Source organism: Salarias fasciatus, chromosome 8, assembly GCF_902148845.1.
Source record: "Salarias fasciatus chromosome 8, fSalaFa1.1, whole genome shotgun sequence".
Lineage (NCBI taxonomy): Eukaryota > Metazoa > Chordata > Actinopteri > Blenniiformes > Blenniidae > Salarias > Salarias fasciatus.
The window spans coordinates 15,936,675-15,955,354 of record NC_043752.1 but is presented as its reverse complement, the minus strand read 5'-3'; the positions used below and the strand labels follow the sequence as shown (position 1 = coordinate 15,955,354).

The following is an 18,680-nucleotide window of genomic DNA, read 5'->3' as shown; positions in this document are numbered from 1 at the left end:
CGTTCAGTTCTTCTCTTTTATTGAAAAAACGTTGCATCGCATCAATGAACATTTTACCTCGTCTTGCCGGCTCACACTCTGTTTCTAACAACATGCAGAGAGAGCCTGCAGCGGCTGCGGCGCCCTTCTTCCTCTGTGGTGTCTGTGTAAAATAAGGTTGAACATGCAAACAGCGCACCTAGTGGCATGAAGTGCAAATGCAGTCATGGCGTCGTCTGTGCGCCGCGGTTTGAACGTGAATAGGGGAACTAGGCGGCCGACTCGGGCGCAGTGTAGAGCGGAGGGCAACGTGGCCGTACAAGGGGCACTCCGACCCGACACTCCATGCTCCGACGCTGCATGTGAGTACCGCGCTGCCCCCCCACAACCTCAGCACCAAACCCCCCCCCCCCCCTTTCTCGTGTCGTCTCGATCTCGTGGACTCAATCTCGCGAGACATCTCGTCCCGTGAAATTTGTGTCTCGTCCCACCCCTAATAATCAGATATTACATTTATCTGGTTGACACATGAACCGTTAGCAGCAAAACACAACAGATCGTCAGTTTGGCCTTTACTTCATTCAACTGGTCACAATCCTTTCTGTCAGGCTAGAGCAGTAAAGAGAAGTAAAGAAAAAAAAAAATAAAAGAAACATCATCTTGTTTGGCTGAAAGGCTTCTGAGTTGTAACCTTACAGTTCAGGTGTTAAACAACACCGTGAAAAAAGGATTGAGAAGAACTTCAAATAAAAGGTTGGAGTCTCAAGTCTTTGAGATATTAACAGATAACCACCAAAGTCAAGTGGGACTTCTGTGACCTCCTGACAGAAGCCTCTATTGGCCTTGTCAACCACTACAGCTGTATTTTAATTCTAATAAAAAGGAGCTTGAAAGAAAGTCAGAGGTTTTTGCTTCAATATCCCATCATAAAACATAAATACAGCACACTCCTGATCATCAATAAAAACTCAGCACTACAAATGATAAGAGCGTTATGTAAGAGATAATATCACGGATGTATACCAGACACTTAAAGATAGTGCCACTCAGAGGAATGAAAATTGCCTGCCTGGTGAACAAGCCAATTTTTTTTTTTTTTTTTTGTTCGTGATCGTTCAGATTCATCTCCACTCTGCGCAGCCGGACGCACATTGTTTCTCCGCCGTGGCCCACAGCAACCAAACAAAAAACAAAATATTCTGCACGGCTGTGTAACATAAAGGCAGACGTGATTGTGTGAGGAGCAGCCCTGACCCCAATAATCCAGACAAGTTTTAAAATGGAGACTTTTCACCGATTTCTCTCAATCTGAAGAATAGACGGCCGCTCTGCGTTCTACACTGTATTATTCTCAAAATGTCTGTCCGGAGGAGATAAGCGCTCCCTCTCACACAAACACAGTCTGAATCCTCCTCCGCCACCGCCCCCCTCTTCAGCCCTTACCTGTGACATCCTTGCATCTGTATTTTCTGTACGGTTTGGGTCTGATATTCTCTCTCTCTCTCCCTGTCACACTCGAGCCGACAGCTTGACCCTTGATAATATTCAGGTCCTGTTATTTAAGTCCTCTTTAACCAGAGAGCTCTGAGCTCTCCGGCGGCGGCTTTGCGGCTGCTTTCTTCACCTGCTTTCAAAGAGGCTCATTAATTTAGAACAACAAAGAAACGCCTTAATGAGGCTCCAGATAAAAACAATGTACTTTTCACGCTGGACCACTAGTGGTCTACATTGGGACGGAGCGTTTTCAAAAAGTTCATAAAGGTATGAGACCAAATGCCTGAACTTTGACTGTAAGAGGAACATGGATTAAACTCACTTGTGTGTAGAAATTCCCCTCAGAAAGTAAATATAATATAATCCAAACTAACACAACTTTATTCCAGTCTACTGGAAACTTCAACAGGTCTTTTTTTGTTTTAAACTTTCTGATGCAGTTTTTCCTTTGTAAAATAGAAAACACGTCTCAGGCTCATGAAAGTCAGATTGAGAATGCAGCCATGGTCCTTCTCCTCTGTCTTCTCCCTTTCTCTCTCGCCACAGGATCCCCCATTTCTCTCTGCCCCCCAAGCACATCCCCCCCCCCATTGTATATAACCGGCATCAGCAGCCCAAGGTCAGCTCGATTCATTCTTCCGGAAATTTGTTTAATACCTACAGGTACGGGCCCTGGTTTGGAATTAGGCCCAGAGTCGTGCCTTGCTCGGCCTGCAGAGAGATCACACTGTCTGCTTATGTTTTGGAACAAGTCCAAGGGTCCTCGCAAAAGAGGAAGTTCAGGATTGGAATGCTTTCAAGTGCCCTCTCTACAGATGAGGATGGATTTTTGGACGTTGGATCTGGAAGAAGCCCAAAGATCTGAGTGGGAGTTTAAAACCGGAGCGAAATGTCACCTGAGCCGATCGGGGTGGATTCACAGGTCCGGCAGCGCGTCTAACGGTCCAGGTGAGGAGAGGTATTGAAGTTTTAAGTTTGGAAGCTGATAAAAGTGTGACTTCTTCAAAAACCTTGCGTGCGAGAGGTCATGTATTTATCTCAGGAGTAGCCTGGGTGTTGAACCAAAGAAGCGCCATTAATATTTAGAACGTGCTGAAGTGTCAGGCTGATCAAAGACCCCCTGACACCGGAGTATAAAGGCTATGATTTAAGCTTGGAGCAAATCCAAGCAAGCATGCAACCAAGGGAGCATCTTTAAAGATCAGAGCCTATCAAAGTGTCAGATTTACTCGTGGCCCCCGTCCGGGGAAAACGTAAGTCAGTTGTTAGGTCTAGAGGAGGTCCAGGAGTCTTTGTGGTTAGTGGAGCGCAGGGTGCTGTAGGTGGAAACATTTTCTACACATTTCTTATTCCTGTTTTGTATATTTCGCTCATTTTAAACTCAGACGTCGTCTCGGCAATGTATGGTTTCCTTTACTTTTGTTCTTTCAGACGCAGGGCTGGATGCAGAGAGTTTATTTTGGAATTACTGTCATTTTTTTCTGGCAAAAATAGCACACAAAATTTTCCCAGAGTTCTGAAACACCCTGAGCAAAAACAAAAGTGTTTATATTCCGGTCAAAAATCTGTTAAATAATTCTGCGGCAGTAGTTTCATCCAATTACTTTTCAGACTGAAATGACAGATTGTGGTTCAGGAGGCTGAGAAAACACTGATCACACATTTGCATATTGTTTTTTGTTTGTTTTTCTCATCTTGAACCTAATGCCTCCTAATACACTGAAGCACTATTATTTATTATCATCAAAAGACAAGAACTGCTCCATAGAGAGAAAAAAGAAACTTAATGAAAATGTGCTAATTTTTCAGCGGTGACATGCTGAAAACTATTTCATGGACGATCACTTACCCACACATTTCAAAATAAGCAATGCTTCTTCAGTGAAGGAAACCCACTGAACCTTAAACGGCAACACTGTCACGCATGTTCCTGCACACGGCTCAGTAATAATACGCTCAATCCGTCCACCTGCAAGACGCACACGCTGTCCTCCGAGCGTAATAACATACAGTCCTAATTGCAAAGCTACCTCAGTTTCCAGAATTATGTTAGTGATCTTTGGTCCCCATTGTAGAAGATTATAGGAGCTGAATTTAATTAGATCCTCTGACTCGTTTTGCACTTCGTGTGTGTCTCTTTGTGCGTGCTCATGTGTGAGAGACATTCATTTTGCGTGCCGTCACATTGCTGGGACCAGGCCTCCCTTTCGGGGAGACCAACCGGGCCCTCTCGTTGTAAATTATTACGTTTTAATTTGACAAAAAAGACAGCTTGATGAATCTTGAAAGTTACCGATGTAGTTGTGAAGTAATGAAGTAATTAGACGTCCCTCAGGACGGCGGCTTTAAATAAGGTTTTTCAGGAATGAGGCTTGCAGCCAGATCCGATGATCTGTGCCACAGTAATAAAAGAGTCGTGTAACCAGTTTCAAAACACGCTGATCTGCACCTCTGGAGAAATAACAGACCAGAATGATCTGTCACTTTACATGCTGCACTGGGTTTAGGAAATGCACATTTTCTGATATATTGGAAGATAAATTTAAGAGTTTTTTTTTTTTCTTTCGTTGCTACTGAGTTATAATTTTAAGCAAGAATTTATCCACCTACCAATCATTATCCATATTTTTTTCTCATGCGCTTCATTTGAGGTCAAGGTGGCGATATGGAGAAGAAAAAGCCAGACATCCTGGTGCTCCTTCAGGGCGACCCCGAGCCACTTTCAGGCCAACCAAGAGGTGTAACTCTGGAGTGGATCCTGATTCGACCCCGAGGCCTTGTCCTAATAAGACAAACTCAGTCCATCTCCCAAGGGGAGCAACCAGGCGGCATCCTAATTAGATCGCAGAACCTCGACTGGCTTCTCTCAGCGTAAGATTGTGGGCAAAATGAAGGCATCAATAAACCAGCATCACTCTTCTTAACAAAACATCCCTCGGTCGCCTCCAGCTGGTGCAGAGTCGCTGCCAGGCTGTTCTCAAAACCCAACAAATACACTCACATTATTCCTGTCCTGGCTTTCTATTAGCTTTAAAACTCATTTCAAAATTCTCATTTTAACGTTCAAAGCAAGCCGAGTCGAAGACAAGTATACTTAGTTCTGCCGACAAGCGTCTTGTGGTTCCTCTCCTCAAGGTGACCAGACTTTTGAATCTCTTCCTCTGCTGCTTCAATAAAATTAAACACACATTTCTATTTAATCATATGAAGCACTTACTTTCAGTTTCTTTCCCTGCTATAAAAATGTATATATTATCATGCTGCAGTCCGATGTTTGCACACAAAGTCTATTTCCAGTCAGGACATGAAGATCTTTTTAAAAACCCGTAGTAGGCAGCGAGATACGGGAATAAAAGTGTTGGCAATCTTCTCCGTGTGTGTGTGTGTCTTCCTACCTTGACTTGTCCTACGTAGGCGTGATCCTGCTCCTCCGTGACAGTGAGGTTCACTGGCAGCGAGGAATTGAACTGCGGGTCATTGTCATTAACGTCGGTCACCACAACGTGCACCGTGGCCGTGGAGGTCTGCACAAACACGCACACGCACACACACACACACACAAAGGTTTGAGATTTTGCTTTTCCAGGCAGTTCAGAAAAATAAAAAAAAAGTAAACATCAGAGAAGGTTTTGGTGTTTCTTTGTGATAAATATGTCACTTGTCTTCTTGTGCTCCGTGCTCATCTTGATTAGCAGCATCATCCATCTGTGCTTTTAACCAGCATTCTCTCCAAAAATACATTTCAAAATGAATCACTGCTGGGCCACTTAGTGAATCCTCTCGCCATGCTAAAAGGTATGCTTCTTAATATCCAACCCTTTCATTGCTGGAATCAAGACTTAAAGCTTGAGAGCATCTTCTTTTTTGTACTTTCTGTGAGAGTTAGTTCAGTTTCGACAGAGGTATACCATGAAATCCACAGGAAAGGTAAAACAAACAGCATGCAGAGAGCTCCATCTTGAACTGTCCTCCCTATCATGAGAGCTTTGAAACGGCTTTTAAAATGCAGCGGTAGAAATTCCACTTGGCTCGTATTCAGGGCAGTGAGCGTTCCGGGGTTAAGATATGAATAACTAGGGGAAAAAAAAATGTGAGCATTCCTTAAAAGAACTGCAGCTGAAGGTCAGAGAGAAGTGTTCACGCTGACTACGGCCCTCCGCTCCCGGGGGGGGCGACGGCGACATGCAGCCAACTCGTTTGAACCTGTCAATCTGTCAGCAAATACAGGAAATACAGTTTGGACATGATAGATATGTTTTACTGTAAATGTCAGTAAAAGCGACTCAGCAAGCTAAGCTGGAGCTGCTTTAAGGTCATCAATTTCTTAATTTGACTTTCATGAGTGGACGAGCGATGGGGAGGGAGAGGGGGAGAGAGAGTCGGCCAAGATTTGGCTTTTAAATAAGGGAAGTGGGATAAGAAGGGAAACGAGGGAGAGCGAACTGATTCACAACAGCAGGACGGGAGGACAAAAAAAGGCAGCGTGCGCGTGGGCGTGTGTGTGTGTGTGGGCGAGTGACAATCAAGGAGGTGACAACTGACTATTGAGGCTGGCAGCGCGCACGGTGATGCAAGTAATTTGAGGTTAAGAGCTCACACTTGACAAAACAGTTTATCTGAATGCCAATATATGTAAAGGGGAGCGGGGTCTGATGTAATGAAAAGGCAGGCTGCGAGCGACGCCGGCAAAACACTCCCACAGACACACACACACACGGGAAGAGAGGCAGGACGCTCCCGTTTTAGCTTCGGGAGCTCCACAGCACATCACTCCTCAGCAGTCTCACACCTCGGAGTTTATTATCTCCACCCCCCCCCCCCCCCCCTCCCCCTCCCCCCAATACTGTGGCCACCTTCCAAATATTAATATCCACTCCTGCTGAGGGATCATTTTTCAAGGGTTGGTCTGTATTAGTTCAAGAGATGCATGGATTTAGCTTGTCGCTGCGCATAACTTTTTTTTTTTCCTTCACCCCGACACATCTGTTGAGAAAAGCAGCAAACAGAGACATTTTAAGGCTGATAAATTGGCAGCGGTGTTGAAAATCTGCATATTTCAGGCCTATTTTTGAAATAGTGAAGCTTAGGCAGGATTGTAGAGGCCTGGGGCTGAACGCCACACAGATACTGGAAAGAGATGTGAGCAGATTAAGCACATTGTTGCATTTTGGTCTTTTTAGGGGATTTGTTAATCTATTTTTTTAATATATTTTTTAATTCCAGGCTTGATGTGTAACCCCGCAGACTGAAGGGATTTTTTTTTTTTACATTCATTAATGTAGAATCATCAATTCATGATTATGCTAATGGTTACAACCTGGCTCATTTACTGACGCTGCTATGATTCACTACATGAGCAGATTATAAGGCGAGAGTACAAAAATCTACACGGAAGTTTTAACGGCAACCTCTGAAGCACGGCGGCTTTACAGCGGCGCCGGCTTGCTGCACTAACTTGTAGGGTCCTCAATCTGTGGCAGCATGATGGATTCACTGGCCAAATAGCCAATTAGGCACTTTGTAGTCTGACAGTCCCACAACAGGACATTTAATAATACCGAACGCAGACGAGTGTGTGTGTGTGTGTGTACACATATGAAGACCACCCAAGGCCTTTTGGGTGATGCTGATAAATGGGCCTGTATAAAGCAACTATACTGCAATCTTCTCATCCCTTCTTCTATTCCTTTTCTTTCTCTCTCTGTCTTTCCTTCTGTATATCCGTCGCTGATATTGCTTGTCTTTCGTGTACCTCCCCTCTCTCTCCCTCCTTCTCTCTTCAGTCTAATTCAAAATATAATGGACTGTCAGGCAGAAAAAAAAAATGTCCAAACTACATTTAGCCATTCTCTCACTTCAGGACCCTCGGGGCAAAAAGATAATACGCTAATTGTCAAGGTCCAGGGAGCAATTGACTAAGTATGCGTGTGCATGAGCATGAGTGTGTATGTAGTGAGACCTGCGTAAACACACAGCGCAAATGTTGAAGTAATAACAAGCTCTTTATTACCGCCTTCTTCCTCCCTGCCTTTCTCTCCAGCTAACATCCTCCCACTTGCTCTTTTCCCTCCGTGTCGTGTGCTGAGGCCGAGTACGAGCGAAGGTTACAGTGGCGTCATCAGAATCTATTCTCCTCGGGGGGGATTGAAACTCCACCTTTTGTTTTAATTGACATAATGGTGTGTTGTGGAAGTGCGGATGTGTTGAGGACAGAGAGATGAAGGATGTAGAGATGTAAAGAGCAGGAGGCGGAGATGGAAATCCACCACATGTCCTCATCTGACTTGATGACGGAGCAGTGAGAAGATGTGAGAGTTGACTTTTTAAAATAGGGGAAGAAGAAGGATGGAGAAAGAGAGTCTGGTGACCAGCGATCAATCAGGTAATCAAACTCCTCAGCAAGGACAAAAACTCATTTATCCCTACAAAGTAGCTCTCACAGTTGAGTAAACATAACCAGAATTGGATATTTATTGCTACTTAGTGCTTTTACTCATTTATTGAAGTTCCCCACAGTAAAGGCTGGTATGGAGGAGTAAACAGCCTGCTGCAGTGAAAATGAGGAGAGACACAGAGACTGATAGCACACATTTCGGTTAGAGTTACACTGAAAAAATGGCAAAAATAGAGAAAAAGAGCATTGGTTTTGGAAATATCTAGAGAAGTTATAATGTAGATCTACTCTGAAGGGTCTGTGATTTTATCTGATTAACCAAGAACATGCTTTTCTTGATGACTCCAGTAAATACTTGCAGACCCATGATAAGTGTTTTCTTATCAGTGTTGAACTTGTTGCATAATTTCTTGCATGAGCTGTGGATTAGACACTGCGGACATTACTGAACTTGTGTTTTCTGCCACTTTCTGTTAAGACTCTTCAAAAATACAGCCAGATGATTTTGCCTGAAGCTATGCAGGTTGATATTTTGCTCATCCGGATGAATAATTAACACGCGCATCATTGCCATTAAGTGTCTAAGGTTTCAATCAGGTTTGGTTGGTAGAGATGGATGGATCTGAGAAGATTATTAGACTATTTAATTGTTATGTTTGGAAATGTCTTTAATTGTAACAATGTCTTCTTTCAAAGTGGGTCCTGAAAGGACTGACTATAAAGTTCGCCAGGATCTAAGCTGTTTGTTTTCTGACTCTTTTAACAGATTTCAGTATTTGTTGTACATTCGTGGTCATGAATGGATTATTACTCTTCTTTTCTGCCAGTTTTGTGGATATAATCAGCTTACAAATAATCTAAAATGGTCTCCAATAGCCGATACCAAAGCAGTCGTTTAGAGGATTTCAGAACTCTGTTCAGCAGCGACTCGGTCTTAGTTCCACTCAGGATGCGAAACAAGTCGAGTGAAGACAAGCAGTTAATATCGCTTTGTAACAGCTGAGATTCTTACCCCGTCTGGGTGTCCGTCCGAGGCTGTGATCACCAGAGTATAATAATCCACAGACTCCCGGTCCAGAGGATTGTCCAGAACCAAATATCCTGAACTGGAGAGAGAGAAAACACACCGAGGAACAGTTAACCTCACGCTTAAAACACGTCGCAACAGAAGAATACAAGTCAATAAAATACAATAAAACCAAGCAGGACTATAGTACCAAAAAGGATTTCATGAGAAGTTTATTCAAGGTATCGATTTTTAAGCTGACCACACCGACACGGATCCCCAAAGCTATTCTCTCTGCAGATCCGGTGGTATTTCGCTTAACGTGGGAACTGGCCTGTTCTCCTGATTGCCTACTCCCTGTCATACACACAACTTCAGAGATAACTTTTCACACAGTTGCGCAGCATAAAAAAAAAAAAAGCCTAAACACCCACCAGTGTGTTTTTCCTGGTGATTATGGGTACTTTGGCGATGCAGATGGCGCCTAATGTCTATCAGCTCACCCGTAGTGACATTACGAAATGCCCTCCTGGGTGCTGTAGCCGTAATGGCTCGGGCTGTAATGCATCATGAAGCACGGCTTTCCAAGGAATGGCGAGTCTTCTCTCAAAAAATTTAAAGTTCATGTGCTCAGTGCATCGGAACTGCAGCGCTCTTGTTTCTGATGCTGAACCCAAGAAAGTCTTTTCACTTCATTCCTTTACTAATACATTATTTAAAGGTGTGTGTAATAAACGCAAAATACACTACACTTGACAGAGGTAAAAATGAATGTTTTCCAACACAAACATGTGGATCTGCTTGAGTTTAACATGGAAAGTGAAGACAGACTTGGAGATCTTTTGCCTGAGTGACAGAGAACAAACAGAAATCTGAAAGACTCCAAATCTCTGAATGTTTGCAGAGCACAGCCGAACAACTCGAAAAAGATATGAACTCATCCCCGAGTTACTCACTGAAACAATCTGATAATAAAAAATAAAAGTCAAAACAGAAGCGGAGAGAAATGCTGAATTTAAGAGCAAATGATTATAGCCTGAGTATAAACACACTCATGCCTGCCTGGGACCAATCAGAGCACAAATCTTTGATGTTTGACTTGATTGATCTTTATTTTCATTTTATTTTTATTCCAAGTGAAGACTCTTAAAATAACTGAAGTGTTTTTCATTCTGGCAACATGTGTAAATTAGGAGCCTTCTGAAATGCACAGTGAGCATCCGAATGGGTGCGTGCATGCAGATGTTAATTTTCCCCTGGAGGGGAATGTATGAAACACGCTCAAAGGCAATGAGCGCCGGAGACGGAGAGAGTTCTGAGGAGCTGGATTTCAACACAGCTAGTGTCACATTGCTTTAATTTTTCTTGGTTTCACAAAGTGAATATTGCTAAAAAAATAAATAAATAAATCAAAGTGCAAGAGACTCCAGTGTAAAACTACCAAAAGCATAGGCCACTTTTCATTCATGGGTTTGATTAAATACTCTTGTATCAACATTTAAAGCACATTTTACAGCCAATTAATCCCCCAAAAAATGCACTTTAGTGAGCAAATGCAGATATAAACAGGAATTTTCTATGCTAAAGTAATAGATATTTTATCCACGAGCATGCAAATCACTTATTTTGATAATAATTGAAACCGTGGCTTCACTTAGCAGCAATTTATGATTCTAAAAGTAGAGAAACAGATTTCATGGTGAAAAGTATTAGTGGATAGTATCTGCTTATTTTCAAGCAATAAACAAATACTACTTAATTACATAACGAGAGTATATTAGAATTGTTAATTCATCCCCAGCACACACAAACACAGTTCCATTAGTCTTTATACATTTGTAATAGCACTGGGACCTGATTAAAAATGATTAATCTGGTTAACTGAATGCTATTAAAACAGGGGTTTTGCAAATAATTACTTGCAAATGTAAATAAATGATAATCTATTTCAGATACATACCATTACACTGCTTTACAGATTTACATATGTATATATATTCATAATTATAAACATGTTCATGTATTATTTACCGATATCCCTGCTGCCTCAATCACACCAAACACACAATTTTGCCAGAATTTTTTTTTCAGTTACTATTCAATATATTCATGAATCCCAAAAAACTCTTTTTATTCAGCAGTTACATTTTGTTTATCATAATCTAACTTGTGTTTTGAGCAAAAAAAGCAACATTTTTTTAACACATTTTGGTGAACGAGTCGATTAAAAGACTCACCAATAGACTCAAGAAGCAACATTTTGTTTGTTTTTTTAAAAAAATCCAGTGATAAAGAAAAAAAAAAGACTGTATGGTGCAGAGCATTAGTGGATAATATCTGCTTGAAGAAGAACAAACAACCAAAATACTACTTGATAAACATTTTCCACTATTGCACAACTTAAACCATCATTTCTTTTCACTAATTAACCAAATTCAATGGCTACAAACACTCTTTTCACATCCTACAAAGCTGACCCGTCTATATCCCAAGATAGCTCAAATTACCACAGGAAAATAAAATAATGAAGCACAAAGGAATCCTCATAACTCTCATCTTTACTCCCAGCTCCAACCACCTGTGGCACACCTTTTTGGACTGAAGTCGTCTGAATTATTTGGCCACTGCTGTCTCGCAAATCTCTGCCAGAAACCTTGAAAAATGGCTCCAGCAGCAGACCTACTTGGGTGCTCTTCTGGTGCAATCCAGCCAAATTTTCTACACAGCGCGGCGATATAAAACAAAACCACTCCGTCCTGTTCCTATAAAAAGCCGCGGCTGCAACGCTTCACTTTTTTTGCCGCGGATGAAAGGAACCTGGCGTGCGTTGAGGCACGGAGAGGCTTTTTTGCCAACGTGCTGGAAGATTTCATAACGCCTAACACAATCCACCAAATATTCCTGGAGAGCACAAGTCAAGGCTTTCCAGTTAATATTAATCTGTGCTGTCATGGATTTACTCTGCAGCTCCTTTACTTTTATTTTCGGCTTTTAAATTCCTGTTTGTCTGTACCTGCTGATACAGTAGCAGTACAGTGGGTATATATCTTACTGTGGTTTTCATGTTCTTCCCGTACATGAGTGGGTGCAAATTGAGCAAATTACTAGTAGAAAAGTTAGTCTACATTGCTGCATGGGTGCAGATTCCAACTTATTGTGAACTAAGTCAGGGTGCAACCTCTCCAGGTTGCACCCTGACTTAGTTCACAATAAGTTAGAATCTGCTGCAAACCCTGAGTTTTAGACAGTTGTTTAATTTAATCATTTGGGACACGGATTAACATGATCAGAGAGGGGAAAAAAAAGCTGTGCTTCTCCTGAATTAATCCATTAATCACTCAACATTCATCATTTTTTATTCAGCCCATTACCGTCGTCAACCGCCATCCATTTCAGGAATGATGAGTTCATGCTGTAATCTATTCATTAAAATACCATTAATAAACAATAATTGTTTAACCATGACCGTCAACGGTTTGTTTTAAACTGTTTCCAGGAGAGAATTACAAGGCTAAATTGGTCGGGGTCAGCTATGGTGCATGAGTTGTTGAAATAGCCTGAATCTGTTGCACGCTTACTTCTGCTGGAGTGCAAAATGTCCATGATCGTCTCCGCTGTGGATCTGGTAGGTGATGGGGTCCCGTTCCCGATCCGCCGCCTAACAATAAACAGAGACGACTGCATTACACACTGAACACAAACAGCAAACACCCTGGACTTTGCCAGATCCAGTATATATGGCAAAAGCAGCGATCTGTAATTGTGATTTGTAATTCCAGCTTCAACAAAATATCTCTCACTGTCTTTTCGTAGATAATATAGCCGAAGCCTCACAAAGACACTAGTTTAACGAACAAAGCAGATCCACTCTTCGTTTTTCTTCTCCTCCTCTGGAAAGCAGCACTTGCACTTCGACACTTTGTGGGCAGATTAGAAGCGGCGCTGCTCCGACGCCCATTTGTCGGATATTATATTATCTTTGACTGTTTGTGAGCACAGTGGAGCCGCCCACAAGGCAGCCACTGGGGGATCACTTCACACACACACACACACACACACACACACACACACACACACACACACACACACACACAACGGTGCTGCAGTACCCTGTCCAACCCGTCAAACATTTCCTTTCAAAACCAATAAAAAAAGTGGACGTGTTCGTTAATTGATCAAAACCGTCTCGGACGCCTCACGCTGTGCGCGTGATAAAAGACGTCTGGTCAAAAGAGGACGTATGTTCACCCCGGCTGAATATTCTGACATATGTCTGAATATCGAGTGTTGAATAAATGGTCAAACTCAACCAAAGCTGCTGAAAGTGGATTGATTTAATTACGCTGGAAAAAATGACTTCAAAAAGTGTCGGCCTATTGAAGTCGAGTCTGAGCCGCAGATAATGGCTGGACATTTTAATCATCCTCGGACTTTGTGAGTGTGTGATAAAACGCTGCGTCCAAAAAAATAAATAATAAAAAAAAATCTATCATTTTATTGGTAGTTCACTTTGTAAACCTTGTTGCAGCTGTTGATGAGAGGAAACCTGCCAGAGTGGAACAGGATCTGAAGAGGTAACAGCTGACAAATAAAACCCTTGATAACCATGGGTGTGTTATGTGAGTGTGTATGTGTGTGTGTGTGTGTGTGTACCTGCAGATTAAGCAGTGTAGCTCCAGTCCTCATAGCCTCGCTGATCTCCAGGCTGTATTGTTGCCGGGGAAATCGAGGCGGGCTCTGGTTGTTTGGGGGCAGAACTTCGATATAGACTGTAGTAATGGATGACCTGATCACACATAGAGAAAAGAAAGAGAGAGAGAGAGAGAGGATGAAAAAAAAAAAAAACCCAAAAGTGAACCGAAGAAAAGGAACTAGGACAGACAGGGGGTGTACCAAGATGGATGGAGGAAAACTTGTGGCACAGAAGCAGATAAACAGCAGCAGCAGTGGATGAACGCCGGAGAGCGATGGGAAGAGTAAAGGAAGGAGATGTGTGTGGGGATAGCGGAGGAAAACAGCAGTGTCGGCGAGGGTGGATGACCCAATGTTTAAGTTAAAAGTGGCGTCTGCTTCTTTGCACTTCACGCTGTGTTTATCTAATCAATGGGAGCGTGAAGCCAGCAGCAGTGTGAGTGACAAAGAGAGAGCAGATAGACTCCGACTGCGGCGCTTCAACAAAAGCCTTTTTTGCATGGCTTCAAGTTCCTATTGTGTGTTTTAACAAAGTTATCCTGCTCTCTCAAAATCCCATTTATGTAGAGCAGAGGCTTTTTTTTTTCTTTTTTCAGCACTGGCAGAAACACAGCTGGGGTTCTTGGGGATGCCTTTTCTAGCAGTTTTCAGTGTTTCTGCCATTTCCGTGTAAACCAACATCGTTCTCAGAATGATGATTAAATTAGGATATTTGCTGGTTTTAAAGCAGCCAGTGGCTTTCGTCCACCTCTCTGTGTTTATCCTGTAATAGAGCAGTGTTCTCATCCGAACCGCGTACCTGCCTTTTCCCCAGCGTCAGCAGGGACTGCCTCCAACTCCCTGAGACCTTAAATCTGGATAAAGTGGGTTTAGAAGATGGATGGATGTCTGCGCAGAGTGACATTATCTTGTTACAGCAGTATCCCTTGCTGTGTCCTTTCTCATACAGTCGCAGGAAGCCAGTGAGGACGTGTGGCCGACATGTCGCTCAGAATGCCACATGAAACAAATCCGTTCATATGAGAGGGAGAATTAGATTATCAGGTTTTTTTTCATTAAAGATGTTGAAAACTATATTTATGATGAATGTTTCCTCTGGTCAGAGAGAAGGATCTGAAATCTGTTTCCAAAATATGTGTGATGACTTTGTGAATTGAAGCTTCAATTCCCTTCTGACAAAGACATTTGCCTTCCAAGTCATTTCTGGTGAAACATTTGACAACTTGGCTCATGAGAAAGGTGACTGAATTCAACTATTTCCCGCAAACAAACGGAAGAACTGCAAAAGAATCACGTGGAAGAATGTGGTTGAAATAAGTCATGCACACTGATTTAAGAAATCCAAAATATTTCCAGGCTTCATCTGAGGGGTTTCATTGCAGAGCAGGGTGCATAGAATATCAGCTGGAAACATCTGAAAGGCCACATGGTGATGAAGCGGTTTGCAATAGCACCCTCACGTAAATAGATTGCACTGAAATGTGCTGCTGGGACATGGGATGTGTCGGCAGAGGAAGGTTTCAAAGATATTGAAGCATTACAGCAAATAAATCAGATTTTTTCCAATTCAGGGTCTTCATACCTGTGGTGCCATTCTGGAATACTGTTTAAGGCTTATTTAAATACTCAAGGCCTCTACAGCTTCCCCTTTCAGAGCTTAAGCTCCTGATGGCTTCCCCTGATCAGACGCCGCAGGACGCCGATTGACTTCAATCACTCATTTTAGATTCTCTGATGTTTAAATGGCGTACGCTGCATTAAACGCCGCTCTCCTCTGAGAGTTCTGTTCACAGGAGCTGAGGGAGTTTGTATAAATTTAGCTTACAATCAGACGGAATTATACTGAATTTGTGCAGTTTAACCTGCACTTAAGAAAGAGGAAAGGGTCGGCTTAAAACAGCTGGTGTGAAAGGACGTTTAAAAGACAAACAAAGACATTTTCAACTGGAAAACGGGGAAAAAAAAGATAAAAACGCAAAAGTCAATTAACGTTGAAAACCATGTATATTAAATCTCTTTAAACAATATTCTTAATATTCTAAAGATAATCTTTTTCAGAGTCACCAACGTCATGAAACTCGACCATAAAGCTTCGGAGCCTTTACACCAAATGAGATATTAATTGCTTCAGTAATTATTTTTAAAGGAAGTACAGAAAACCATCTGGATAAATGAGGCCTGATAGAAAAAAAAGGTCAGTGCAAGAATGAAATTTAATCAAAATGACTGTTTGCAATCACTCTATACATAATTAAAGGTTTTTTTGGGTGGAAAAAAAAAAACTTTAATATTTGTGTTTTTCTAGTATTCAGATCAGATCTGATTCAGGCAGAAATCGAGGGTGGGAAACTGCTGGGATTGTGTGTGTGTGTGTGTGTGTGTGTGTGTGTGTGTGTGTGTGTGTGTGTGTGTGTGTGTGTGTGTGTGTGTGTTAGCTCAGTGAGTTTCAGCTGGAGGAGAACTGAAAGATTAACTTTACTCAAGCTGGATCATCGACTGAAACAAGCAAAGAACCTCGGGTCCAAACAAAAGCCCACAGAATCTGTTTACGTTCACAGTGATAAATAAATAAAGACGCAGATAAAGGATGGAAGAATAGAAGCTGCCGGAAAGAGAGAAAGCCGGCGTTTTATTAACACAATTCAGATGGCATTATTGACGAGAAGCGATTGACTGGAGATTATACGGTTGTAGTTTCCACAGTGGCTGCGCCTTCTTTCTCTTACTATCTCTCTCTCTCTTTCCTAAAACTCTCTGTCCTCCAATAAAACGATTGCTTTAAACTCATGTTTTCATTTATTGCTTCTCATAATTTCTCACTCTCAAACAGCACAAGTACCAGAAACACACATACAGCTGCATTTATGCAAAGAAATCCTCCCGATCTGGTTTAATCTCAGCACTCGTGTATTTTTCCGTTCATGTCACCTTTGAGTAACCACTCAGCTCCACTGTACACAAAAATACAACCAAAATAAACACATTTAAGCTGCTCTTTCCACTGCTGGTGCGCTAAATCGGGTTCGATGTGGGTTTAGGTGAAGGGCTTTGTCACTGAGTGCACTTCATTTTTTTTTTTGATCTCTCAGCGTCAAATTGCTGCTCTTCACTCTTGTCAAAGACTTTTTGGTCTGGATGCTTTAAAGCTTTCGCCCATTTGTCTCTTAACTCTCTGATGAACTATTGGGATTTGAATCGACACAGCTGCCTGCATCTTCTGAGTCGCTGCTCATTCTTCATAATCTGAAGCTCATTTCAAGTCTTATCCTCTGTAACTGTGGCGTGCAGGTAATAACAGAGCTGAAAATATGACCAGGATAAGACGCCGACAACACAGAGGGTGTGTTTTCTGCAGAAGCAAGTCAAACTCAAGACGGTAAACTAAGAAGGCTGAAAAAATTAAGCTTTACCCAAACGGTGACTGAACAATCTTATAATACTGTGATTGCTCAATGGTATAAACAACAACAACAACAAAAAACCTAGAAACAAGTAAGAAACAAAAACCTATCCTACAATGTCAGTGAATTTGTGGTAAAATGGTGTAACATGGGGAAAAATACACATCACGCCTTTTAACTCATGAATGTAATGCCATTTTTGTGTGTGCTTGTGTGTGTGTTTGTGTGTATCTGAAACAAACAAGTACTTTTTTGTCGATATTCCTACTGTATGTCTGCAATCTGAACAGTTATTACAACAAACACACTCACTGGATTAATTCAAATGTTTTCCCATTTAAAATATTATTATGTAATAATGCAATTTCAACATTTCTATAAATAGATTTGATTCCCAATATAATATTGATTCAGACTGTCCTGAAGTACAATCTGTTATTTATGAAGACATCGAAACAATGATACTTGTTGAGTGTGTGTGTGAAACACTTCCAGTACGTTCTGTGTGCAGTGTTGATTTTCAGGCACAGTTTTTAAAACCCTTAAATGCTTCAATCAGTTGCTCAACCTGGGAATATGAAGTAACTGAGAACAAGTGTTGACGCCGTTATCAGAAAAAGAAATAAATAAATTTCACATATCTTCATAATTAGCAACACACATCTTCCAGTGTTACCTTCAATTTGCCATTGTTAGTTTAGATGAAAACACAAACAGACACACAGATGATCAAATACTAATTAAATGAAGGGTAATGAAATCTTGTTTTCAAGGAGGTCCCTTCAGAATATAATCTATATCTGGTGACTCTGAGCAAATCTTCAGCTCTTTTGTGAAACATTTCTTCCCTTATTTACCATCCCGCCTGTCAGCATTACTATTCAATGTGATCAGATCGTTCATATTGGTACGGTGAAGTTTCTTTAAAGAACATGTTGGTTGTAGTTAAAAAAATACTCCTAGTATGTGGATAGAAGTGGGATTTTAATCTGAAAATCCACTTTTCATGTAAAAACAACCAGTTCTGAAAATCTTCAAATATTAGTTAATACGAGCAATGATCTGAGAAAGAAACGTTCATTCAGAACACCACTGAGTTTTTACATTTCATTAATAATTGATACTTTGAAGTAACTTGCTCTGTTTTGTGTCTGCTAAATGTATTGTGTCTTGTATTAAATCCATAATTTACTGCAAAACTTAAAGTGTGAAGTAAGAAATGCTGTGGCTGGAAACCTAATATCTTATTTCAGTCTTCTTCTTCCCTGTTGTTGTCCTCATTTCTCTCCTAGCCTCCAGTTTGATAAAAGTATAAATGAGACCCATGAGCATAAGCTGTTGTCTGCATGTTGTCTGGGGTGCATTTATCTAAGCAGAGAAAAGCTCTCCTAATCTCAATAAAACATGTATCTTCGGGGTTTTACAAAAGTTCCAGAAAGCTGATATGAAGACATAATGCTCTCACACTGAGATCCAAATGAAATAAAAAAGCTGTCTATCATTTTCTCCGAGTGCACCAGACAAAAAGGACACGGCTCATTTTTTTGGTCGTGACCCAGGCTTTCGCCAAAACCCGGCAGCAGAGATAGATATTGATTTGTTATGCAGGTAATGTTTTCAGCTGAAATAAACAGGGGGTCTGGGGAAATTTGGGGACAATCTGTGAGCCAATCACTGGAACCACCTCAATCTGCAGCGTTCCACATTCGCCATG

The 18,680-nt window shown here is 41.5% G+C and overlaps 1 protein-coding gene across 1 annotated transcript in view; it reads right to left on the bottom strand.

The window, feature by feature from the left end:
* LOC115392820 (protocadherin-15-like) overlaps nucleotides 1-18,680 on the bottom strand; it is a 178,816-nt gene that overhangs the window by 70,994 nt on the left and 89,142 nt on the right. The window contains exons 17-20 of the mRNA XM_030097425.1: nucleotides 13,527-13,659; nucleotides 12,452-12,531; nucleotides 8,880-8,973; nucleotides 4,869-4,997 (exon numbers count right to left, since the gene is read on the bottom strand). Of these exons, the coding sequence (XP_029953285.1) occupies nucleotides 4,869-4,997; nucleotides 8,880-8,973; nucleotides 12,452-12,531; nucleotides 13,527-13,659 (436 nt within the window). The remainder of the gene's footprint in view (nucleotides 1-4,868; nucleotides 4,998-8,879; nucleotides 8,974-12,451; nucleotides 12,532-13,526; nucleotides 13,660-18,680) is intronic.